The sequence below is a fragment of the Aspergillus fischeri genome, genomic scaffold (genome assembly GCF_000149645.3).
Source record: "Aspergillus fischeri NRRL 181 1099437636266 genomic scaffold, whole genome shotgun sequence".
Taxonomy (NCBI): domain Eukaryota; kingdom Fungi; phylum Ascomycota; class Eurotiomycetes; order Eurotiales; family Aspergillaceae; genus Aspergillus; species Aspergillus fischeri.
In genome coordinates this window covers 3,966,026-3,992,074 of record NW_001509760.1, presented here as the reverse complement: position 1 = coordinate 3,992,074, position 26,049 = coordinate 3,966,026, and the positions used below count along the sequence as shown (strand labels likewise).

The window sequence follows — 26,049 nt, the reverse complement described above, 5'->3', positions numbered from 1 at the left end:
GAAGGGTGCTAGATTCAAATGGCGTCTATCCTGCGAGCTTTAACGAACAACATTCGGCGAACGCGACTGTCTTCCAGACAACGCTCTACCGTTGCGCATATCATTCCTACGGAAACCCCGATCGAGGAAGAATCCTTACCAGATTACAACGCAGCGCATTACTATCCGGTAAGAATTGGCGATGTGTATCACGCCAGATACGAAGTTGCGGGAAAGCTTGGGTAGGGGGCATATTCAACCAGCTGGGTCTGCCGGGATCTTCAGTGCGCCACTCCCAGTTCGATCGATCCTAGAAGGGCTCTGACGAGTTATGAATTAAGAGCCAATAACTACACAGTATTGAAGGTGTCGACCTCTTTGCCAGATTATCCCACTGCAACAGATCGCGAATTGAGAGTTTATGAACACCTTGCAAAAGTTGACTCTTCGCATCCGGGTCAGTCATTGATCCGCGAGCTCTATGATTCATTCGACCTTCAGGGTCCTGGAGGCACGCATCGGTGCCTTGTGCTGCAGCCGATGAATATGACACTCCTCGAAATGATGAGAATGAATCCGCGGCCGTTTGATCTTCCACTACTCAAAATGACTGTCAAGCGACTTCTATTGGCGCTTGATTTCTTGCACGCGGAGGCCGACGTTATTCATACTGGTAGAGACCGACGCTCTGTATATGTTGTATTTGGAACTGATTTCGATTTCTGCTAGATCTGAAGACCAATAATCTGATGCTCAGCCTAGAGGATAGCTCCATGCTGGCGGATTTTGCGGCAGCAGAATCCGAGAATCCAAGTCCTCAGAAAATAATTGACCAGTCGCGTATTATTTATTGCAGTCGAAAGTTTCGGAGACCTACCGGCGGCAGAAACTACGGTCTTCCAGTCCTATGCGACTTTGGCGAGGCAAGAATTGGCGGGACACAGGAATCAGGACCTTTCGTCCAACCACACATATACCGAGCGCCGGAGATCATTTTTGAAATGCCTTGGGGATGCGCTGTTGATATCTGGAATCTTGCTGGTCTTGTAAGTCAGGTGCCAGTACCGTTTCGTGTTACTGCCCTGCTTTGCTGATGATCGTTTAGATTTGGGATCTGTTGGAAGGACAGCGTCTGTTTGGCGATATATTCGACTCCAGAGGTGGCCATGATCCCTTCAAGCATCTAGCGCTTATGGTAGCCTTGGTTGGACCACCGCCGACTGCATTTGTACGGCGTAGTGAGGCAACGGAGCAGTGCTTTGACTTGAACGGTTAGTACCTGTTTTCCATTGCACACCCTTTCTTATTGACTCCGAGTTTGACACAGTTGAAGGTGACTGGATTGCTCATCACGAAGCGCCTGTGCCCTCTGTTTCACTTGAAACCCTAGAAACGCGGCTTACTGGCGAGGAGAAAGAGCTATTTTTGGCATTCATTAGGTCGATGCTGGAATGGATGCCAGAGGAACGCAAGACAGCCAAACAGCTGCTTGAACACCCATTCTTGCTCTAGCCGCCAGTTATTTTCTTTCCTAACTACGTCTAATATCGAATCAAATCCGATTGACGGGCGTTTTAGCCGCCACATTCTTCCAGGTGAGGACATCCCGCACAAATCGTATACTGCGAATAGCATCAGGGGCATCTTCCCGGCTCTAAGACATCATCGGGAAGACATCTTCCTTATTCGCCAGCGCAAAGTAGGGACGGCGCTTACAGTCAAAGTAGGCTATTTGAACACGATCATGTCACGCACCATAGCATACAGGACTCTCACTCCTCCCAGATCTCCTTGTCATTATTATTTGTGGCCTATTCTAATTATCATCTTTCTGCTCTTAACCTATCTTTGGTCCTTGCCAGCATGTCTATAGTTATCTACTGTTTTATCTCTTATGTTAGAAAGTGCTCACTAAGCAAGTCTAAAAACCCAACCCACGCAACCCTTGCTGACACCTATTGTAACAACCAAGAGAAATAAGTAGGTCTCCAGCATCTACCTCTGATTCTCACACTAATTATTCCAGGACCCTCGCATCAAATATGCCAGCATTGAAGGAACAGAGTTCCATCAATCTCACAAAGACCAGACCGATCCTAAGCAGGTGCTCTCCATCAAATTCTTGGATGAGGGAAGAAAGAGAGTTAGAGTGGGATATCTACACAAAGATGGAACCTCCAAATTCCGCTATAAGTAGAAGGCTCCAGCTGAGTCACAGGACGGTGGATTTAAGAAGTCTTAATCTGGCCCTTGTACAAAGTGGCTTAGTATTATCAGAAGGAGCCCTGGAAGTTCCCTCCATGTCGGTGTTATTATACGTCGCTGGTTTCACTGTAAGCCCTTGCTGCGGGTTCATCGTTGAATGTTCGTAGCAGAGAAGCTTGTAGCAGCAGGCTACATTGGAAAAGAAGAATTTCAGCCAGAGTAACAGGAACAGACTAATCACCCATATATAGGCACTTCCAATTTGCCAACAGCTCCAAGAATTAGTTAAGGTGATATTACTACAGAATGTCAAAACTAACAAGGTCACATCTAGCTCCACTATCCAAATCAACATGGTTTAGAACTAAGCTGTTAATGATAGCTGGGACATAGACTCAGTAAATTGTTCCTACAGTTGGCCATGAAGTTAGAGAGATAGGGGTCATTCTGACTCATTCTCTTTTTCCTGTCTTTCTCGCCTTTAATTCCACACTTTGAGCTGCGCTGGAGAAAGACTAGGATCTTTTGACAGTAAGGAAGAATTTGTCTTTGGCTTTTCTTCAAGACATTTAGGCGCATAATGACATTCGTTGTGACGGATATTGCAGTTGTTCTGTTTGCCATCCGGCCCCATAGGGTTAAGACGGGGTTTTGAATCCTTTTCTGATCTCGTGTCATATTTGGTGGGATTAGATCTGTTTTGAGATCTTCCTTTGCCTTTTCGTTGACGAGATTCCTCGGGTTCTTCGTCATCAAGAAAGTTTCGCTTTCTATCATCACGATTCGGCGCTTTATCTTCCAGAAGTGGAGTGCCATTTGCACCATGCTCTCTCGAAAAACTGGAACAATTGGTGAATGAGTGGAGATTTGTCGTGGTGATCGATATGTAGTTAAATAACTCTCTAATATTGCCAATTTGCGGTTGGTATCAATGGGACTCTGTTTCCCCTTTCGAAACCTGGCAACAAGCTGGTTTCCAGTATCTCATTTCCTTTGTTGAGTGTTGAAAATAAGAGCTAGGGTCCATTCTTGGAAGATAGACCAAGTGGAATCGGCCATGTTTCGCTCTTCAATCGTAGACTAATTGTCAACATGTCGAGCCCAATCTTGTCTGCAAGTATTGTTCGTCTCCATAACCACTGCGAGGATCTTTCGCTTGTCATTATAGAACTTGTTGGGTGCCGCTTCAGAGAGATATTTCATATTCTTCAGCCACTCATCTCAGTCTTAGATAGTAAACGCGCGGCTAGAGATTCGAATAGTAGCATCGCTCTAAAATCATGACCTTTATCGTGTTCGGATCCCCATAAGGGCGTGCGGTTTGGTGGCGTCTACCAGCTGAGCCTGAGGGACTTAATCTGGTCTCTGAGTTGCTGCTGATATTCAAGCTGCTTAATCCTCTCTCTCATCGCTTGCAGTTCTGCGCTAAAAGGCGCAGGAGGGACTTGGACGTTTACATGATATTTCGTCGATGATTCGGGTTTGGATCCTAGGTAAAACTCTACTGACTGGCTCAGCAAGCAGAGAAACAGAGCTAAGTTCAATCTCAGAGGTGGTTGGATGGTCGTTCGACCGAGTAGCCCTTCTGCTAACCATCGTTTCAAGGTGGCTAAGAGAATGAGATCCAGGAACTGTGATGTATAAGCTACTGGGGTTGGTCAGGTCAAGAAGATTGTAAACAAAAGAGTAAGATAATGGTGGTGAAGCAGGAGGAAGGCAATTGTAGTATACATGGATGTCAAGACCAAACCTGGAGATTCAGGATAGGACTCCATTTCAAACCCCTTGATCTTCAAGCTCCCTCCTATCAAGTTTCATGACTTCCTTGTCAGTGGATAAACCTTCCATGACGTGCTAGCAAAGCTTTCCGGTCCACCCCAGAATCGGGGGGTTGTCGTCGGGGTCGGATGGATTCCTGTAATGGACCACCTGATTGTCTCCCTCCCTATGTCTTTCACAATGGGTATCCTTATATATATGTTTTCCTACTCCTTGATATACTCCGTGGGCATATTTAGGAGTAGATATATGCGCCATAGAGGTAGCGAGCTATCCTACTAGGTTGTAGGCAATCATCCGCAATACTGTTATGAGGTTTCTGCCATGAAGCTATTTCCAAATGTGGATGCCATATGGTCTTACAGGGGCCCAGCATTTCAGCGGTGAGCCGTCAACCTTCCAGTGGCGTAGCTGAAGCGCCACCCTGCATGGGGACCTCGTCAACAGGTTACACAGCATCGTATGCACTATATGTTCTCATCATCTGGTCCTTGCACCTTCTTCCCGTTTCACTGAGGACTGTATATAAGATTACACATTACATTATGAAGCTACATCGGTACAGTACTAGTAGGTCAAAGTGGATTTTATATCAAGTTTTATTCCAATACAACCATCATTACAATGCAGGTTAACTTGAGAAAGCGCTATGCGGACCACCGAATCTGGCAGTAAGTAGTGCTACTTTTAGTGGTCGCAATAGTGAGGGGTAGAGCCTGCCAAGGACTCTGGGAAATTACACTTGAACTTGACAAAAACAGGGTGAGTCAATCACTGAAGCAAGAGAAAGTACAACAACTTCCATGGCAACTGGCAAGTCTCAGGCTGGGGCGACTCTCTCATCAAGATAAGCGCAGCCTCCGTCTGTCTTCGGGTCTTTCAGATAGCTTAGGATCAAACTACAATCGAGTCCCTCCTTACTGAGCAAACTCGAGGCTAGTATCTGACAGGGGTGCTGGATAAATAGAAAATAGGCTAAATACTAGTATACCACCATGTCTAGCTTATATGCGTAGGTATGTACCCGGACTTTTCGGAGGCTGTGTAACCCCCTGGACTAAGGATATGGTACAAAGCTACCAATCCGCGTGTAAGCATTGTAAGGGGGCCCCTAGTACTTGCTTATTAGCGTAAGTAGAGGTGAGCATGCAATCCCAGCTCGTGACCCTACTTATTTCACAGGAAATTGGCCCATTGTTAGGGGAGTATTTATGTTCGTAGTTGGCTGTCCGGCGTCTTCGGAAACCTCGCCTTTTTATAAGTTACCAGACTTCAAACCCACTGGTTCATCACAACCGTTTTTCACAACGCTTGCTACCACAATAATCTCCAGAACAGCATGATGGAGGTTGCATCGGAGACTGCGCATCCCGCTGGGATAACCACGGACGTAACAGACGCAACTGAAGAGCAGCCTGCAACTGGATATATGCATGGATGGGCTCTTGCTTCGTTGACCCTGGCTTTTATGTCTATTTGCCTCGTGCTTGCCATTGATAATACCATTCTAGGTTCGTGCTTTTCATAATCTGGCGGACGGAGCGTCAGACCTAATTCTCATACTAAGCGACGGCGATACCCAATATCACCAGCGACTTCAAAAGCCTTAACGATATCGGCTGGTATGGCTCTTCTTACTTGATCGCGCAGATGGCACTGCTACCCACCTGCGGCCGCCTCTACGCATTCTATAATATCAAATGGGTGTACTGCATCTCGCTGGCTGTCTTCGAAATCGGCTCCATCATCGCGGCAGTGGCTCCAAATTCGATGACGCTTATCATAGGGCGAGCAATCTCTGGCCTCGGCGCTGCTGGTTTGGTGAGCGGGACGACGACTATCCTGTCATATTGCGTGTCTCTGAAAAAGCAGGCGATGCTGTCGCCTATCGTCCTGGGCATGTACAACATTGGATCTGCCATTGGACCACTCGTGGGCGGTTCGATAACCGATAACAAGGTGCTGACTTGGCGGTTTATTTTCTGGATCAATCTCCGTAAGTCTCTTTCGACGAAGAAGCCCATTTCCCTCTCCCATAACCATTAGCTAAAAATTTCAAGCTTTCGGAGCTGTTGGGCTGGTTCTGGTCTGGTTCACCTTAAAGAAACCTCCACCCGCAGTAAAAGGGGACCTACCCTGGAACCAGAAGCTACGTCAACTTGACCTTCCTGGGGCTACTCTGCTGCTCGGTGCAACCGTGTGTTTGAACTTGGCATTACAGTGGGGTGGCATCGTCTACCCATGGTCTGATGCCGAGGTGTTCGGCTGCCTGATCGGATTCAGTCTACTCCTGATTACCTTCTTGGGCTTGCAATTCCGAGGCAAAGAAAAGTTGGTTTCTTCTCTTTCGATTTAGCCCCTACTCACATAGGGGATACTTACCAAGCATGCTTGCTAACATCAATCCAAGCGCGAATATCCCTCTTCGCATCTTTCGAAGTCGTACCGTATCGGCATCATGCAGCTTCATGATGCTCGTTCAGGTGGCATAGTCGTGCAATCATACTTTTGGCCCATCTACTTCCAGTCGGTCAGGGGCACCAATGCCAGAGACTCCGGGATCAATCTGCTCCCATTGATCGTGTCGAACAGCCTCGGCACGCTCTGCGCGGGCTCTCTAGCGTCGAGATTCGGGCACTATGTGCCGTTCATGTGGGTCGGACCTCTCGTCTTGGCTACCGGAGGGGGTATATATCAACTAGTCCGTGTCGACAGTCCGCTCGGACAGTGGGTAGGGTTCCAAATCCTGTCAGGGCTTGGTTATGGCATCTGTAGCCAGATGCCGATCCTGGCTGTGCAGGTTGTCCTCCACAAGCCAGATATACCAACGGGCCTTGTCATGATCATGTTTTTCCAGATGCTTGGGGGTGCGCTGGCTCCTAGCGTTGGGCAGAACCTCTTCACTGATGCGCTTCTGAAAAATCTCAGCAAGGTGCAGGGAATTGATGGTGCAGCCGTAGTGGCGGCCGGCGCAAGTGGATTCAGGGAGATAGTTCCTCCCGAGCTGATGAATGCCGTCGTGGATGCGTTTAATTCTGCTTTAAGGAATGTGTTCTGGGTGGCGCTTGCTACGCCAGCCCTTGCTTGGATAACAAGCTGGGCAATGGAGTGGCGGCGATTGCATGACTCTAAGAGACAGGTTACCCGAACTCCAGCCGAGGATGCCGGGGAGAAATAGCTTGATAGCAATGAAGAATGGTGTGCCATGAGCCCGGCTTCGACAGTAAATATGCCCGGCTCGTCGCATCGTAATAAATAAAGTACAAATCCAAGCAAGACACAGCCGGCGATCCATCGGGAAAGAAAACGTGAAGCGCCCCAGACCTACGCCAACACTTAACGGGAAACCCGCAATGGGTGCTTGGGCAGATTTGGATGGAGGCGGCACTCTACGCCACGGCGGGCTGGCGCTTATGCCGGCGACCAGAATCGGATGATAGGTAGAGCTTCCGATTCGCTGCTGTGCGCTGACTGTGCATAGCGCTTTGGGCTATCAGGACTTCATATCCGGTGGGTTGTTAAAACCACCTACATAGCACTCGCATTGGGGCCTCCATTGGTTCATACGATGCCCATTCGCAAGTACTCTACAAGCCACTACATCATCGTTTGTAGATAGTGGTAAGGTAGGATGACATTGGTTGGCTCATCTGGCCGAGGTGTTACGGTGCACGCATAGTTAGGTAAGTTGGTATTATGTAACTAGAATAGGACGTCTATCAATCGGACTGTGAGCCAAGCGTCTGGTTTGGACCGTCGGTGGTAGGTTGAAGAGTATGCAGTACCTTCAGAAGTTCCGGATGCGTACCTACTGCCGAATCTACCACCACTTCGGCCTTATTTCATACCCTGTTTAGTTATACGGCTCATTCTTGCTAAAGTATAATTATTATCAACAACGTTGGCCTGAACAGAAGAGGGTGACAATGCAGAATGAGATATAGTTGCATATTTCTATATCTTGCCAACAACACTGAGACCCAACCACATCTTCTATACTCAGGCATGATGACTCAAGGCATGATTAACGTCCTAATTCTCAATATCCTTAGTGTCCGTTGTCCTAGTCAACCGATTGTCGTTGTTCATGGTCATCTAGACGTATACGTCCACGATGGGGCCAATACAATCCATGAGCAGAAACGCCCACACTTGCCGACCACAATAGGGGCACCGTTTGAGAAATTATCGGTATGTTGAAAGATGTCCGTTCCATCCAAGGCTATCCAAGCCATGTATGCGTAGCTGTTGATGAATGGGTGTGAGATAGAGTGACGATGTGTATGCAGCACGGGTGGGTGGGCTACTCACGTGATCCATGGCGCTGTGTACAACATTTGAGGCCAAGCCCAAACATATGCGAACGCCCGGATAGGGTGAGCGAGGCGCTCAACCATCTTGGTCGTTGTATATGGGTGTCTCCTAGAGGTAGAGAGCCAATTAAGCAAACCGGACAGCCCCGTGACGAAGCTCGTCACCGAGACGGGGGACTTCCTGCATCAATTTTCTGTAGCCAGGGAATACGAAGATGTACCCGAGAAACGTGCGAAAGTTTTCCCGGTCCTAACGAAGCTCTTGCCACACAAACCTGTAGTCCCAAGGAATGTTGGTGGTAACTTCGGCTTCGGGATATTCTGGATCGACACCTTCCATCCGCGGTCGAATACCAACCCCGTCAAAACGACATCGTCAGCGGTGTTCACGATCCTGCGTCCAATGACCTCCTGCGTGTATGCATCGGCAAAGCTCTGGTCCTGGAAGGGAGAAGGACGGATGAAGAGTGTCTGTGCCGACAGGCACCAGCAGCCTCCATCCGCAGCGCAGTGCACCTCCCGAGAGCCTTTTCACTGGTTCAAGTCAAACGTCGCAGTTGCTTCCCAGGGAGTAATGACTCGTGCATTTTGGTGATCGGGCGGGACCTCAGCGCTGATAGAAATGTGAGTCAGTCTTATGTTGTACCCAGGGTAGGCATTGAATCTGGCGCCTTTGACCTTTGTATACTGGCAACCGCGCCGACCTCGGCATCCTCAAACGGAGCCAAGAGGTAGGGGACAATGGTGCCGACGCGCCAGTGAACATCTTCATCCACGAAAGCGAAGATTTTCCCCCTTGCCGCTTTGACTTCTCAGACCCCTTTCGACACAAACTTTGACACGTAACCGCTTCCCTGTCAAATTCCCAGATCCGTCAGTGCCATCGTTAAGGCCGGCGCCGACAGTGTATTGACTACTGAAACACTTGGTTCAGGAAGAGCGGGGGGCACAAATTTTGGCCATTCTAAAGTGATGGTCCAGAGGAGGATGGTGATTGGCTACTAACCACGGCTATGTTATTCAACATCTCGTATTCATCACATGCGATAAGGGGCATGAGAGGTATAATCTGTCCCCACCAGCAAGTATAAGAAGTACCACAAACCCACGTCCGCGGGATTCAGACTTCGACACTCCCCTATTCACAAAAATGACCATTCATCTTCCTCTAGAAATCCATACCCAGATCTTCAAGATTTTGCTTGATGACCTGTATGATCCTAAACATCCTCAAGAGGCATTCAAGCTTCGCTTGATTTGCAAGTCAATACAAGGAATCCTTGACCCTGTCTTGTATAGAAACATTAAATCACCATCATACAATGGACTGCATATTCTTTGCCGCACGATAATACCACGGCCCCGACTTGCGGCATGCGTTGAGGAGATTCACCTGGAAGAAGACGAAGAGTCAGAATCTGACGAAGACGAGGAGGATGAAGAGGAAGAAGAAGAGGAGGAAGAGAATACGGATGCAGAATCTGATTCTGGTTCAGAATCGAGTGAATATTCAGACTCAAAGGTTCAACAAGCGCGTATGAGAGAAGAATCAAAGCTCCTAGCCGGAGCAGCAGACCATCTCAAATCCAGATTCACTGCTGATCCTTCACACGCTCTCGCCCTTGAGAAAAACGACCTCTCCTGGCTCGCGCGATCAACCCGGAACACCAGGAAATGGCTTCTGCTCTTCCAGCTCTCCAACCTCAAGTCTCTCACATTAGAGACCCACACCGACACATTCACCAATATGGCCATGTTTCTTCGTCTTCCCCGCCTAGAGGAGCTAAACTTTGCCGTGCTAGCCCCTGGCCCTGATGGCCCATCGTGCCACAACTATGCTCCACCCGAGGACATCCTAGAGAGCTTAATCCGCCACACTGACCAGCTGAAATCTCTCAGGTTCGAAGACATGAGCGGAACGGTCTTCTCCCCTGTTCAGCATGACGCACCTAAACTAAAGCGGATTCTTGAGCAGCACGCCGCGGACACACTTACATACCTCTCCGTCTGCCTCTGCAATAACGACGAGAAGGACTGGCGACAGGAGCAGGAGTTCAGCTACATTAGGGGACATTTCGGATCCATGAAGAAGTTCACGAGGTTGAAAGGGCTCATAATGCAGCTGGAGGTCTTGCTGGGCAAGCCCAATGAGAATGGTGGGCTGAGACTCAAGGACGTACTACCCTTAGAATTGGAGTATTTCACTGGATTAAATCTTCCCGATTACCATGGAGCGGATGATTCGGATAGAATATGGGACGAAGAGCAGTACATACCGCAATTTGAGGATCTGGCTGAAGTTATGATGCGAGATTGTCGAGCATTTCCCTTATTGGGATCCGTCAAGATGCATCTAGATCGGAAGGATTACTTTAGTTCTCATGGGGAATGTCTTATGAAAGGGCAGTATAATGACGGATTGCTGGGTGACTCGCAGATCTACTTTGGTTTCGTGCGTGGTCCGTATGCTTATGACGGGCCTGGACCGGATTAAGTTACTGAAGTTGGAAAGAGGTTTAGATTTGGAACCTTGCATAGACTATAATCCCTCATCTGGGATCAACAGGAGGGGATCACTGGTCTTTTGAACATGCGCACTCCCAACAGAGGGGTTTCTGTTGTAAATTAACACCGATTTTCATCACTGAGGAAAGATCAGCTGTGCACGTAGCCTAAAGACGACTGGACAGTGCCTCTTCTGAAAGTTTTGCCATTGAAAGGAAAATTGTGGTCCTCCACGCCAATATAATGCAGCTTTCGTCTTCTGCGCCAACATAGAATTTGTGCATTTACTACTTATTAAGTTATGAGCCGCTTGTTATTGATTCAAATACACGGCAAAAGCGAGGAACCTTGCTTAATACTAAGACGGGCAAAGTTTGAAAACTGTTCCAGTCTAGCAAGATATGCAGCGCTGATGTTTGTTCGGGTATATGCATAAGGCACACTGGTCAAGAATACACCTTTTCTGCTAATACTTTGCGATTTTGGCCATTTATCAGATCTAATTAGCATACTCCTGTGATAGGCATATACGTCCAAAGGCTAATTTGTTTAGGACTACTATTATCCACCCCCAAGTCAGGTTACTGGCAAGCGGAGACTTACTTTAAAGGATTGAGTTTGCTTGCTTTTTCTGTTCCTTATTTTAGTAAACTTTATCCTATAAGTTTAGAGTGAAGTGCAACCTAGGTTTATGTAAAGCAAAGCCAGAAACCGAAGAGAAAAGCTGAGTGATGGGGTAGATCTTCCGGGTGCTAATACCCTGCCACCACTTACATTATCCCTGGCGGAATTGAAATCATCAACATGAGAAGGAGAGTGGTCAATAGGGGAGCCGTAGGGGATATGTCCATAACAGAGCTTTTTTTACGTCTTTTGGATGGATGGATTCGTCCTTGGAATTGAACATACTTCAGGTAACCGTAGAAGATAAGTATAGGCCATGGCAAGTGCTGCAGCGTTTCATCAACTGCGCCCTTCAACGGTGGTCTGTGGCACAGCATGGGAGTTGCCTCATTGTCTGCTATTGTATAAAGCTCATTTACTAAGCGAATTTCTCATTGCTCGGCTGAATATTCACTGGATATCAATACAACTGTACTTCAAATTACCCGATTGACTCAAAGAACCGAACTCAACAATTCTGGCCGCCGGTCAAAGGCATTCCCCGAGGCCCAAAGTCCTGAAGTCCAGAGTCGACACTGTTGTCTGGGAAAATACCAATAGAGGCATACCCAAACGTAGCATGGTTGGCTTGATCATACATCTGGACGGACAGCACATTACCCTCATTCCACTGTGTGCCTGCAAAACACTCAACTTGCCTTTCAATTTGGCCAAATGCGTCGGCCCCATTGAAGGAAATGTCACCCGGATCGGCACCGGAGGCTTCCGAATCAAACCGACCCTCCATCAGGTGCTCACTAAGCCGCTCATGTTTGTAAAACTCATCACGCTTCGCCTGAGTCGCGTGGTGGGTGGGATGACCTGCATACGAGATGGTAAAGTGCACACCACTTTCACCCGTATCACGAGAAGTGAGCTCCATGGGACCATACTTGGGGTGGTTGAAGCGGAACATTGGCGCAAAGGGATGGACGCTCGAGCCACGACGGGCCAACTTGTGAGAATCAGGCGCGTACCCTACAAAGTCCACATTATCTGTTGACAAGCTGCGCAAAGCGTTGTGAACGAAGTGGTTGTGGGCTTTTTGTGAAGTCATATGCATTGCAGGCAGACTGTCCAGGTCCCGTGCGAATTCGTGCAGGTCAATCCGTTCGAGACCAGACTGCATCCAGGCGTTCGCGGCAACCCCCAAATATCCTTTGGACTGAGCGAACTTCTTGGCTGCGGACACCTCGCCGCCCACGCCAATAATGGTGCTGAGAAGTCCGGTGACGCAATAGAAGATATTATCAGGCTGACCCTCGTTTTGTGCGCAGGTCTTAATTGTACTTGCCAGGCCAGCACCTGTGAGAACAAGGTTGAAGGTATGCCATGCTAGCCCAATGGCCCAAGGGGCCACCAAAACAGTGGCCCCATCCGCCGTTGTCCTCACATCGACACTGGTGGTCACTGCTAGCTCGCGCAAGTGTGCCGCAGTGCCATTGTGGTTCAGATAGAGGCCCTTCCAGTGTTCCCGTGGGCCTGTGTCTAGGGCACTCCAGTTGAAGCTCTTCGGGGTCCATTTATCAACAACGGCAACGGCGCTAGTTGCAAGAGCAAGGGCAAGTATGGGAGACAGAGGCGTCCCAAAAAGACTGAGTCTGACCATTCTGTCAGGGGTTGTGAGACTGCGATAGATGAAAAGAGCTGTGATTTTTCTGATACTTGGGAAAATCCTTCCTCGAGGGAGGATGCCCAATTTATGTCTCGAGCCTGGATTCAACTGCCACTCTGATGACCCACGGCGAAGTCCTCTCTGCTTGCATTCTCAGGCGAAAACAGGAACTGAGCCCAGCGTGCGATTTCGCAGCCTTCAAAATGGCCAAACTGGGATATGCAGCCCGATGTAACGCTCGCGGGGCATAACTGCTTCTTGTCACAATAGCTCATCCGGTCAGGAAGACAGGCCCTGCGTCGACTGTTCTGAAGCCAATGGTATATCATGACGACCTGGAACGAAGTTCTCCAACTCCCCTGTTACTTCCGAACCTGGCGTGTAGACAGGAGTATGCCCGTATATTCTATCATAAGCGTCGGAACTGTTATGATCCATTTTGTTCTAATCACCGCCCCACATGAGCGACAATGTCAACCTGCCATGATCCTTGTGATGGAACCTTTCACATAAAACATGACCTCACAGATGACGATGCGAGTGTTGGGATCGGCGAGGCTGAAAGGAAAAGCAAAGATCATCAATTTAAAGCTGGAAGACATGATAATGGTCAACCTACTAGCGCATACAGTAAATGCATACTGAATAGATGGTGTGAATCAGGATATTTTCTTGGGCGCCTGCATGTAGTGTCTTTCCCAATGTACTGCGTTAGAAATGCAGTGTCCTGGCAATCGGAAGAGGAATACCCGCGCTTGTGGAGTCGGTATACCTTCCTTTACTGGCCCGCAGGCCAATATGGACTCTTTTTTTTGCTTGGTATAGCGGACTCAGTGCGAGCTATCTCCGGCATGAACTCTGTTTAGTCTGAGTGATCTTCGTGTAAATATGTACAATATCATGAGCCTCAACCAGCATACTGTAAAGATTAGATATGGCACCAGAGGTTATGAGATCTAACTGTGATGCCACCCATCACCAGAATCCCTTACTACGCGCTGTTTTGTTTTTCCCCCACTTGTCGATGGAGCAATGTCTCCGAATGTCTGCATAAATTAGCATCATGTATGTAACAGGTAGTGATCCATGCATGTTCAACACGTCTACACGGCTGACAAGATGATTGTTCAAGTGGGCCACTCGGCGCGAGCGACGAGATAGTTATATAACAGCTAGAACGCTTCGCAGCATCACCTTAGGCGTTGTTCAATTACTTAATACATCTACTTGACCAAACAGCTAAGGCCTAAGGCGGTTAGTATAGACGACCCACTCGCACAAGTTGGCAGTGTACTCCACAGAGACTTGAGCTGTTTGATAGACTAGGGCTGAATGATATAATGATATGGTCTCGGAATCGGAACTCGCCTATCCAGTGGAACCGGTAAGCCATGAGCACTGACACATTTCATAAAACTGAACGCCAAAGCGTGGATCAGTTGCGCCGTAGCTGATTAGGCTAGTATGTGATAGAAAGGTGGGTGGCACCAAGCTTGATAGTCGAGATCAGCAAACGTGGGCTGCGGTATTGGACAATAATACTCAGTCTTGATCTCCATTCAAATAGCCTTGTAAGGATGAACCGGCGAGACCTGTAGTTGAATGCATCCTAAAGAGACAGATGTCGTCATAGTACTCTAGTAGCCAGCAGGGCTCATTTACGTGAGCTGTGATAGGCTGATCTCATTGTACTAGAGTCCTGTGGGGAAATGAAATACCAATTTGATGCAACAAAACTGATGGGACATTATCAACCTTGGTTGCGGAGCCTTGTCTTGGGAAATCATTCACACCTTCAAACCCTGCTCTTCTTCCTAGCGACCATAACACAGAGGAATCATGGTGGAAAGGGAGAAACTTGTGGTCGAGGAATCCTCTGAGGCCACGCCATTGCTGCGAAAGGCGGCACCCATCATATCTGCGCAGGAATGCCGGCAACATAAACAACTGCTCCGATGTTTCTGGAGCTTGAAGCAGACGGTCTCAAAAGTGGAAGGTCTATTCAAGGCCGAATATGTCCACGAAATTAAAACTGAATCAGACCCGATAGCCCGACACTCCATGGTGGAGGAACGTCGATGGTCAATCTATGTCTCACGGGCTATCCATCGCTTTTCCGTCTGGTGGGCTCATTTACCAGCCCTGGGCCCGCCAGGGCTTGAATCAAGTCAAGTATCGGAAAAGCCGTACAGGCAGCATGGCGGATGGGCATGGACAAGGGATCAGATGCCTCCATTAGGTAGGCGATTTGCAACTTGCGATCGAAAGAAACTGACTGACTTGTTCGGCACAGATGTTCTGATGGTCCTCCATGCATTGATGCTACATCATAAAACCTTCGGGGAGGATTGTTTTCGACATCAAAAGACGGCACTATGGAACGAAGGATTCCCCCTTCAGCTGGCCTCACGATGTATCGATCAGGATAGCCTCACTTATTCGTGTCCCGAGACCTGCAGGTTACACTTCGAGAATGTGACAAAGCTGGCATGGGACAACCTTGGTGACTCAGAGGATCTTTCTATCGAATGCTTCCGATGTCAAGCACAAACCGTTGTGCCGTGGACGACACGGCGCGGAAAAGGCCTCGCAGATAATGGGTTTGTACAATTGTGCCAATCTTGCAAGTTTATCCTACGAAGAGATGCTCTTCTTGTTCAGAAGCTCCGTCGGGATCTTCACCTACTGTTGGAGAAAAATATTCCACTGCCCGGGACGTGCTGGAGTGTCAAGGACGGTGATGGCAACTTGATTCCCAACAATGCGGCAAATGAGCTCGTGAAACAGTTTTTAGGAAAATTGTTACTCGAGGAGACCCGCCCGACCAATCTTTTCCCAAGTATGACTCAGATAATCGAAGCCAGTATCGAGGCAGTTGGGAGTCAATCTCTACCCATGCTTCACGATATCTTTGAGCACTATCAATATGTGGGAAATTCTTCCTGTGATCTATATGCCGCTGTAATGAGGGTGTCAAAGGCGGCATCAACCATGCAGAATGTGGATTGGTCAGAGTCTCAATTAGACTTGTCATGGATCGAGACTCGATACGTTGATTTCCTGCGAGGACAAAGCAAGGGACTATCATCGCGGCGTCCTGCTGTCGCCAAAACGGATTTCATAGATCCTCCCATATTGCTGTGGAGCACGCATTTGCTGGCGCCGCGTTCTTACTGTGAATTTTTCCAGCGCTTTGGCAATGGCGTGCCAGTGAATTGGGAGCCTCCACACGGTCCTGCGACGTGCAACTTATGCCACACGATGTATCCTCCTTCATTCGCCCGTCGGTTTATTCGAGGCCTTGCTTCTCTATCAGAGTGGAAGGAATGGCTATCCACCGTGTAGGAAGTCCTAACTATCTCCGCTTGCAGTTGGCAGCCACTCTTCCAGGCAGTCATGTAGATAATTGAGCATCTACCATGAATGGCTTTAATCACAATCACTCATATATTAACATCACGCTAGCTAGGCGAGAAAGTTAGACGACTCGAATTAAATGTGGAGAGAATAAATGTCTCTGCATACCGAGGAACTATATATAATGCTCGATCGCGTATACCTATCTATGCTCTATAATTTGCATAGTTAGACATAAATTAATAAGACGAATAGAATAATACTTAGATTATATCTCTTAGATAACTTAGGAGTACTACCCTTGCTAGATGTTATTACTAGATGGGAGGTTGCTGGTAGGGGGCCGCTCTCTCAGGATAAACATGCAGCAGTCACATTCAACCCATGATCTTCCTGAAAGAAGAGAGAGAAACAAGCCAAGTCAATTGTTGCCATGCAGCCATGTCACCTCAGAACAGGCAGCTCTGAGCTGGGCACTGCAACCGACTCCTCGTCTGGATCTCTCAGCTACTTAAAGACAAGAAGCTGACGTCCCTAGAGAGCGGCATAAAGTTAGATCACTCGTTCTCTTTGCCTCTTTAGTCATTGGACGCAGCCATACCTAAGAAATAGTATGTTTGAAGGAAACCTCTGCACTCTCAGTGTGGCTGTAACAACAATCTTCGAGCGGCCGGATATTAGTCGCCCCCAGATACAAACCCTCATTACTCTTCCCTGTGACTAAATTAAACAGGTCCACAGAAGTGTAAGCATAGCTTTATGTAGGGTTCAGGATTTTCCTTCCGGTGGATCATCACCAAACAGGATGGATGAAGCGTTAATGACAGCGTCACTCTATTCCAGTCAGTCTCCCAGCGAACCCAGAGATGCTTCGCGTCGCTCTCCAACCTCTTGCTAGGCTGGATAAAATGAAATGCAATGGCACTCGAGGAAACATGTTATTTATTAATCCACCTTTACGGCTGGTTTTATTATTCCTTTTCGTCCAGAGAAAACCTATAAGACACCTTACCACTATAAAAGGAGATGCAGTGCAGGCAAACCCTACCTGTGGAGAATTAGGTATCTCAAATGACAGAACGAGTTATGAAGTAATAACGCTTAAGGATTCAGATGCTACTTGATCGGAAACTAACTATTCCTTACAGCTTCAAGTGGTCAGGAGCAGTTAGTTTAAAAGTAGGCACGAAACTATTTCTGCACCTATAGTACCTTTTAGACCCAGCTATTCTCTGACTGAGATCTACTGTGCCGACAGGAATATAGTCATCAATATGACACGCAATAGGCGCTTAGGGGTCGGACAGCGTAGCGAATATCACTCTTTCGGGGCAGGCATACTCCTTAACGCCGTCTTAATCTGTTATAGATGTCTTCAATCTCATTGCCCATCTGTTGTTCCACACGCTCATGTGCAAGTCCGTCATTGATCTGATCTCTTTTTGCTGAGTCCCCGCTAGTCCGCGCCAACTCTTCGGTAGCTAGTTCAACTGGGTTTGGTTAGGAATCACATGTCTGCAATCCATGTTTAGAATTCAGTCTCACCATGACAAAACACAGCCGCTGTCTTTCCGCTGGACATTGCGTGGGGAACGTTGGTGCTGTTGTCACTGTTGGCATCGCCAATGCCCCACACTCCTTTAACATTTGTACGCAGACCTCGAGCCGTCGTGTTCATTTTGTTTCCCAGGAAGTTTACACCCAACTGGCGCGGCAGCTCAGACGCCTGTGAGGTTGCGTAGTTTGTAATGAAAGCACCCCGTTCCTCGAAGGTTTCATCCGTGAAATAGACTCGGAACTTGTCGAACTCTTTACGAATAGCCTCATCCTGGACAATACTCCCGTTCTGCACGCGTGTGATATTCAGGATGGGCTTGTTGATGATGGTGATATTGTATGCCTTAAACACTCCTTCCCAGTTTTGATCCTTGCTGGCGATGCGTGTCAGTTGGGCTGTGTTGTTGGTACCGTTAGAATAGACTCGTATGTCCTTGTTGAGCGTCGGATACAGTTCTTTGACGCTATCGTAGGCATCCGATAGGTTACCGAGGACGCCAATTGGCTGGTCACGGTGCTCGAAGCCATCACACCACGGGCACCAGAAAATACCCTTGCCAAAGGCGTCACGGAGCCCGGGGACATTGGGAAGGTCATCCTTCAGTCCGCTCCCCAAGATAACCTTGCGCGCTGTAAAGGTTGTACCATTGGCCACGGTAGCACTGAAGCTGTTGTTGGTAAGCTGCATCTTTGTAACCTTTTGATCTACAAAGGTTGTCACGTTGTAAAAGGATATTTGCTTCCTTGCTGCAGCTCGGAAGGCGGCAGGCACAACATCTGAATAAGTGTGAACCACGGTTGTAGGCAAGCAGGATGTGGTAAGAAAGATACATACGGTCGTTTCCAATGACATCGTGCATATGCCTTGTGGGATTGTTTCGGTACTCTCCGGAATCGAACAATATGACTTTTCTCAGGACACGCGACAGTCCACTGGCTGCACTGAGGCCAGAAGGTCCACCCCCAATTACAATCACATCATACTGCGTCTGATTGGCCTGCCCTAAGCAGACAGTCAAGAAGGTAAATATGGCGAAAAGCACCCTGCAACCAAAGACAAACATTGTCATAGGCCGTGCATCAACCAGACACTGGTGGTTCCGGACAGTATCGAAGAGGAGCGAAAGCAAAAATGATGACAAAGAGAAGCAAGAAAAGACTGAGAAACGGAACAGATATGCCATACATATATTTTAGGAGTACCCTGTTTTGACGTCATTTACTTATCTTCAAACCAACAGTGGTGGAGCAGTATGCAACGAACGTTGCACTGCGAGGTTACAAATCGTAAAATGCAATGCAATTGAAAAATAGTAGCAAGCATATCTTGGCTGCGATTATTATAGTCATCCTAGCATAGGTGTGGCGGCAGAACCAAATCACAACGTCATAGACAGTTGGTGATGAGCTCTACGGACCAGCGTCACCAGCTGCAGTTCAAGTGGAGATACCCAGCTTGAAGGGCTTATGCGAGCCATCTCGCACCACTTCGCAGAGCAGGCATCTAATATCTCTGGGAGTCATTTACCCAGGGCCCAAAGCACTAAAGGCTATGAAAGGCACCTACCTCACTGGAGGATCGGCTTGCCACGGAAGGTTTCCAAGTTCTGCGGGGATTCCCGAATGGTTCACCAATCAAATGCCTATAAAGAAGCCACGGATGCTTCGCCTAAGCTTGTTTTACAATGGTTATATTTTTATTATAGTAACAGCTCTTATCCAGCGTAATTTAACGAGGCATATCAGTACTTGTTTAAAAAAAGCATATTGTGGTAATTTACAGGAAGTTTGGTTGTTAAAAATTCGGAATATCTAGAAGCCTTTTGATATAGTTCTGTGAATGCTAACCTGGCGCTGCAGAAGGTCTCTAAATCTGATATCAGTAAGGCAGGAAAAGAAAACAGTAGGATATAAATAAACAATGGATAGTGTATGGACTATATGGAGCAAGTTATAATGGTGGCTGGGTAAGGCCAATTGTCTTCGAATGGAACCAAGAGACTTGTGAGCATGAGTGGGACGGGCAAAAAGGTGACATATTCCTAGCCGAAGGGCCGAGTGAAGATTGTCAACTGGCAAGAAAAGAACAACGGAAGCTCTCGCAGACAACCGGACATAGGGTGTGATACGTGGTCCCAGGCCCACTTATGATACTCAGGTCAATGGGAGGATTGCATATGCCACTAAAGGCACAATGGATGACTCTTGGCTGCCCCTCCAGTTTGAGGAGAGTCCAGGGATTACTTACCAGGCGATGCCTGCACCTTCATAAAGGGGTGATTGGATATCTTTAAAATTGCCTAATATTCTAAATGGTTACTGTTTCTAGTTGTGCGTATGTTAAATACTGCTATATTTGAAGGAAGGTTATGGTCCATGCAGGGCTCAAACTTGATCTAGATTGCTAGTAATATTGGGTGATATGAGTTCGTCTAGTCCTATTACTTTCTTTTGCACCCAGAAAGGGCAAACCACTTATCAGCTAGATCTCTGCCCGGTCTCATCCTCAAAGGGTGATGCTATGATCTCTAGGTCTTATTAACTTTCCCGGAAAGGGCTGTAGTTAGTAATCCTGCTTCTTATTATAGTCCTAGCACTCTTCTAAGATATATTGCAATCGCAGTGGAATGTGTATATTCGAGTAATAAAGGTTTATTTACTAAGATGGTTTAGCCTCTACCATTAGAACTCGAGAGGGGTCTGCACGACCCTAGCCAACCATCCCACTATACCCCTAACTAACCTTTAGGGATACAGTTCAATCTGCACAGTGCTATCGATTTTGCCAGGACTCAGGCAAAGCCAGTGCTGATCACCCAGCTCACATCGTTGTTGAACGAGGAGGTGGCGTCGAACGTGTGAACACCGCCGTTGCTCGCGGCATAGAGAACGTTGTTGTAGTGGCGGAAATAGCGGGTGGGATAGTTCCAGGACCGAACCGAATTGCCCTGGCCGTTGAGGCCGGCTTGCGGACAGAACGTGGCATCTTCGTGGAACTGTTTCGTGCCGTCGTTGGTGCTGAGTTGGAGCACAAAGTCGTAGTGCCGTAGGAAGCTGCCGGGGGTGTCTTTGGACTCAAACGAGAAGCAGTCGCTATTGGCAAGGCCGGTGCGAACCGTCCAGCTGGCCTGCTGCTTGAGGGTGGTGGAGCTGGATGATGAGACGACCTGGGTGTTGACGGTAGAGCCGGAGTGTGCAATGTAGCGCGTTGTGTAGCCAGGTGTGGTGGCCCGCAGGGAGATCGAGGAACCGACAGTGAGCTCGGGGCCGCTGGTCAGCGATGCGGTGGCGTATTTGGCTGCTACAATGTTGGCCTGCACCGAGTTCTCGGTGGCGTCGGACGGATAGCCGGAGGTCATCACACCCTCATAGAATGTGCCCTGGGCGCCGTTGCTGTTGTCGCCGCCGATGCCAAGAATGATGGCACCTTCTTTGCTCATTGGATTGTAGCCAGACACGCTTGGGCGCGCACCATTGTAGAATGTCGATAGCGAGCCGGACGCAGCGTTGGCGCCGCGGATAGCCCACTGGTTTTCCTTCCCCTTGACAACAGCAGTGAGGAAGCGGTAGGAGATCGACGGGTCGCCAGAGTTGTTGTCAGGGCTGGAGCCAGAGAACAGGCCGTTCTCGAGATCGGCCATGATCCAAGGGCCGCTGCCGGAGCCAGTGCCCCAGATAGTGTTGTCACCAAAGTAGATGGCCTCCATGTGGCCATTGCCTGTATCGAGACTGCTGGTCTCAGCATTGCCATAGTCGAAGCAGCAGGCATCATTGTAATGAGTCCCATCAAGGACCGCGTACATGCCCTCAGGTGCGTCGCCTGTAGCTGTGCCGCTGACGGCGTTGTTGCGGTAGCCGGTGCCGGGCGAGATGAAGACACCATACGCCTTCTGACCGTTCAGCGTGACCGGTGCGCCAGTCGCGCTAGCCAGGTTGTCGTAGCCATTGGATTCCGGGCCACTGAAGCCACCGGGCGGAGCCTGGGTGAGGTGATTACCGCGGCCGGACTGGTCATAAATGATGGTGATGAGGCAGGTAGTGCCATCACAGAAGGAGTCTTGTGCGGCGGCATTCGCGACACCGCCGGCAGAACGAGGCGCAATGTCAGCTGTGGCACCATCGGAGCCGCGCTTTACCTGGTAGAGTGGGCCACTGTAGCTGCTATACAGGGCACGAGTGGTGCTGTGGGCGGCGACGCAGGGCGTGCCACCAGAGGAGTAGATGTCACATGGCCCAGCAACGACAAGTGAGCCTGTGGCAACCAAGCCAAGAGCAAACACGCTGGCACGTTCAATGCTTAGTTGTGGGAACATGTTTGGTCACTTTCAGTGGGGACAGCGGGATAAGCACGCCTGTGTGTCTTGGAAGCAGCAGTGAGGTGCTGAAACAGCCACTGAAGTAGAACAGGTATGTTGTAGGGTTGTAAGGCATGCAGTCTGTCTTTTATAATCTTCATCCAATCCAACAGGCCGTCCATTTCTTAGATTAAGAGACACATGCAGTAGTAGTGTGGCGTGAAATTTCCTCCAATAGTTATAGCTAGACTATACATTATGTACGTGATAGTATAACCTAGTGAATTTAGGTCTTCAGAGCTCGGTTAATATCAGAAGCAGATTTAGCATCAAATTAAGCGACAGTATTTCTAGATTGTATAATACTTCAAGGCAATTCTTATAGACAATCTCGGTCTAACTGATCTGGTATGAGAAGAAGCCTTCTGCTGAATAATGGCGGATTACGGAGTAGTGCAACGATCTTGCCGAAGCTTCTACCGAGTTTTCTTGCAAAGAGGATTATTGTAAGACAGACAGGTCACAGGTTACGGATCAAGTGGAACCAAAGACGGCTTGGAATTATCATTTTTGGTGTCTTCATAAAGCTTCGTAAAGCTTCAAATATCGTGTATGTGGGATGCGCAGAGGAATCTGCCGGCACTAGCCAAGGGGGTCAATTCTAGTTGCGGGGAAATTGATAATCAGACTTTTGGGCCCATGATGATTTAGCTAGATGGAATGTTTTGTTCCACCTCTGGCGCTCGCCAGAAGCAGCCTAATGCGTGTCACGAGGCCCTAATGGCTCCATTTCGACATGTTTATCTGGCCGTGTTGATTGTACCCCGCATAATGGTATGTGGCATTTGTAGGTATAATTCCATATATTATGCGGCTAGGACTAACCATGCAGTTTGTGCCACCGGGATTTTCCCAATTTTCCTCGACAGGAGAAATTAACCGAAGCTACTAACATAGTTGAACATTACGGACTACCCTTTTTTTGGACTGGAAGCTAGCCAGCACAGGAGGGCGTGTCTTGTCCATTTGCTTGGGGATGCGGGGCCCCGGATGAGAGGCAATCAGCCACCAAATTGCGATCTCCATTAGGTTATTTCAACAACGCATAGTGCCACCAATGAGAAATCGAAATTAGACTGAGCAAGAGAAGGGTATCTATGAGTTATCCGCACTATTAAACTTCAATTTTTATCGATCCGTAATCGGAGGATCTGTATCTCTTTCTGTTGTCTCATATCCGTATTCTGCAAGATTTGTTGCCCAGCTTTAATCTCTCGGATCTTTGGATAGGCTTTAGATATATATTCTGGTGGTGTTACTAAGGTGGGTGACCGTTTGGAGATTGTTGGTTAACAACCAGATCATCTGGCTTGTGATCCAAGGATTCTTATTATCTAACATAGTAGAATCCATCTGTAACTGCCTTGGCTTATGTTCATGACTCCTCGACCAGTCCTATGGGCTAATGCGAGCGTTGGTTGGAGGATTTTCAGGTCTAGGGTTGTTGTTAAACTTATGATCCCTTGCGGCTGGGCAACCGGGCCGTGTTTAGCTTCCGCGCGGGACACAACCAGAACCACAATTCAAATGATGAATGATATCAGTTTCCAACCCTTGGAGGTCTACGCAAATTGCTCAACAAAGTTGAAGCTCAGCATGGACCTACTGATCCATACACTGGTAATGGTCTATACGCAGACATAGGCACATGTACGAGGTATTTGATGTTATATCTAGAATTGTCTTGTATAATGAATAACATACAATCAAACCGGAACCATGAGTCATTATCCGGCTCAATATCGATGACCCTGAGAATCGGAATCTAGGGATGGACCTATGGGCTCGGCCAACTCCAAGCTAAGCCGGCATTGCCGATCTCATTCTTTAATTGGATCCGAATATAGTGCCATATAATGGTCACATTATTAAAGAGCCAGTGGTCAGCACTATGAAAACAAAATCACTAATGCCGTACTGGTTAGTGAGATGTGAGCATAATGTAGTTACTGGACTTGAGATATCCGTTTAAGAAGAATGCTATTCTTGTAGCTGTAATCTTGACCATACAATATGAGTCGGTACATAGTCAGACGCGAAGTCAATATGTCAAAACTCGCGTTCGATGTGCAGTAACAGCATATCTGTGTTTTGAGATGCTCCCCTACCTTTTAAGCTCCGAAGTCTGGACTTGAGTATCTGGACACTGTATTACACCTAGACTTTTAAATAGTGCAAAATACTACAGGTGCCGCAAGGATGACATTCGTAACGGGAGAGAATCGTCTGACCTAAAACTACTCGGTGTACCTCACCCAATAGAAAATCTCATTTTATTATTAATTGACAATCAGTTGGAAGCAGGGCAAAGGATGCGCAACCTAATATGAAACCTGTACTTATATACAAGCAGGTTAGCAATGTCTGGATGACCAAAGTCTATTATTCTTCAGAGGGAAATGTGTACTGCACACAGAGAAGCATCACCCAGTATCAGTAGACGAGCGAAGGGTATACAAGACAGATTCCAGAGAGTAATATAATCCTCTGCGCATATTACTCTCGTATTTTGAAAATAAAAACAGGTACAGACAGACAGTCCGGCTTAGAAACACCTGCGCACTCCAGTAGCTAGATGCTACTCTGCATTGACTATTGAGAGGCTGATATCATCCATGCGGTATACTACGCATAAGCTTACTATATATTTTTCTATTCTCCTGCATCTAGCACATACGACCATAGGGTGTGGAAAACAGGGCTTCCCGTCCGCTCAGCCGTACTTAAACCACACGCCGGCCGGTTAGTAGTTGGGTGGGTGACCACCAGTGAATCCTGGCTGTTGTATGTTTTTTTGATTTAACTAGACTTATTTCTCCTAGATGGACTAAATGAATGATTTATGCTGTATGATAAATCACCTATTGCATGGTCCCCTGTTATAAGGATTTTCTAACAGCACCTGGTTGTCCAATCTGCCTGCTGTAGTAACTTGGGCTGTATGTCAGTGGGGCGATGCGCCTCCTTTTTAATTTCTACTGCGACACATCTATACAGACATCTTACTCCCTATCAGGCTGGCAAGCAAGCGAGGAAGAATGGGCGGGAGAGGATCCTCTTCCACCACCGGTTGGATCTACGTGTGACGTTTTCCAGGGAGTGAAGCACAAAACCCTCACATTTTTATCACGACCTTACCCGTATGTCTGGCGGCATACAGATGATCAAAAGCAGCCTGTGAGTCTTTAAAAGAGAAAATCGCCTCGTCTAGAATAGGCTTCAACACAACTTGCTTTTCTGATAGGAAGTTGCACAGGTTTTGTTGATTGATCTTTGAGCCTACAGCAATCCCTCTGAACAGAATAGCAACGGTTAGCATTTGCAGCACAATGTGGACCGAGTATTGAAGGAGGGGGGTACCTTATGGTGGCACTTTTGAGCAGCACGGGGCCCATCATATCAAGGAAGCGATCCACGTTGAATCCTCCTAAGAACCCGACGAGGGAAACCGTACCTCTCCGAGCGAGGGACGAAAGACTCTGGGCTATGGTTATGGGCCCACATTTTCAACCACGACATCGACACCCCGTCCTTGATTGATTCCAGCAGATCGGCGTGCATCCGTTCCCGTTGCCGTCCCGTTCCGTGGCTCCACAGGAAATCTAATAACGAAGTACCGGCCATCGCCCACCCCAGTCGGCCTGCAACTACTTCCTCCAAGAGACTACTTCGCTTGTTCGGCTCTTGGGAACGTCAGGGAGAAGTACATAGTGCCAATCAT

General features: G+C 48.0%; 7 protein-coding genes across 7 annotated transcripts; 4 read left to right on the top strand and 3 right to left on the bottom strand.

Annotated features, from left to right (window-relative positions):
• Nucleotides 1–519: 519 nt before the first annotated feature.
• On the top strand, nucleotides 520–1,255 carry NFIA_060690 (putative protein kinase; the record flags this gene model as incomplete). The annotated part of the gene is made up of 3 exons (XM_001258609.1): nucleotides 520–652; nucleotides 709–1,025; nucleotides 1,085–1,255. 3 exons carry the CDS (start codon nucleotides 520–522, stop codon nucleotides 1,253–1,255), a joined length of 621 nt encoding a protein of 206 aa, XP_001258610.1.
• A 4,050-nt stretch (nucleotides 1,256–5,305) lies between these two features.
• Nucleotides 5,306–7,141, top strand: NFIA_060680 (MDR family MFS transporter; the record flags this gene model as incomplete). Its single annotated transcript, XM_001258608.1, has 4 exons — nucleotides 5,306–5,474; nucleotides 5,531–5,959; nucleotides 6,024–6,298; nucleotides 6,374–7,141. 4 exons carry the CDS (start codon nucleotides 5,306–5,308, stop codon nucleotides 7,139–7,141), a joined length of 1,641 nt encoding a protein of 546 aa, XP_001258609.1.
• A 2,285-nt stretch (nucleotides 7,142–9,426) lies between these two features.
• Nucleotides 9,427–10,770, top strand: NFIA_060670 (uncharacterized protein; the record flags this gene model as incomplete). Its single annotated transcript, XM_001258607.1, has 1 exon — nucleotides 9,427–10,770. The coding sequence occupies one exon, from the start codon at nucleotides 9,427–9,429 to the stop codon at nucleotides 10,768–10,770; it is 1,344 nt and encodes a 447-aa protein (XP_001258608.1).
• Nucleotides 10,771–11,913: 1,143 nt separating this feature from the next.
• NFIA_060660 (uncharacterized protein) lies at nucleotides 11,914–13,053 on the bottom strand (the record flags this gene model as incomplete). The annotated part of the gene is made up of 1 exon (XM_001258606.1): nucleotides 11,914–13,053. The coding sequence occupies one exon, from the start codon at nucleotides 13,051–13,053 to the stop codon at nucleotides 11,914–11,916; it is 1,140 nt and encodes a 379-aa protein (XP_001258607.1).
• Nucleotides 13,054–14,898: 1,845 nt separating this feature from the next.
• NFIA_060650 (uncharacterized protein) lies at nucleotides 14,899–17,328 on the top strand (the record flags this gene model as incomplete). Its single annotated transcript, XM_001258605.1, has 3 exons — nucleotides 14,899–15,298; nucleotides 15,353–15,776; nucleotides 17,283–17,328. The coding sequence occupies 3 exons, from the start codon at nucleotides 14,899–14,901 to the stop codon at nucleotides 17,326–17,328; spliced, it is 870 nt and encodes a 289-aa protein (XP_001258606.1).
• Nucleotides 17,329–17,760: 432 nt separating this feature from the next.
• NFIA_060640 (NAD(P)/FAD-dependent oxidoreductase) lies at nucleotides 17,761–19,037 on the bottom strand (the record flags this gene model as incomplete). Its single annotated transcript, XM_001258604.1, has 3 exons — nucleotides 17,761–17,906; nucleotides 17,962–18,750; nucleotides 18,809–19,037. 3 exons carry the CDS (start codon nucleotides 19,035–19,037, stop codon nucleotides 17,761–17,763), a joined length of 1,164 nt encoding a protein of 387 aa, XP_001258605.1.
• Nucleotides 19,038–20,765: 1,728 nt separating this feature from the next.
• On the bottom strand, nucleotides 20,766–22,286 carry NFIA_060630 (alpha-L-arabinofuranosidase B; the record flags this gene model as incomplete). The annotated part of the gene is made up of 1 exon (XM_001258603.1): nucleotides 20,766–22,286. The coding sequence occupies one exon, from the start codon at nucleotides 22,284–22,286 to the stop codon at nucleotides 20,766–20,768; it is 1,521 nt and encodes a 506-aa protein (XP_001258604.1).
• Nucleotides 22,287–26,049: the final 3,763 nt, after the last annotated feature.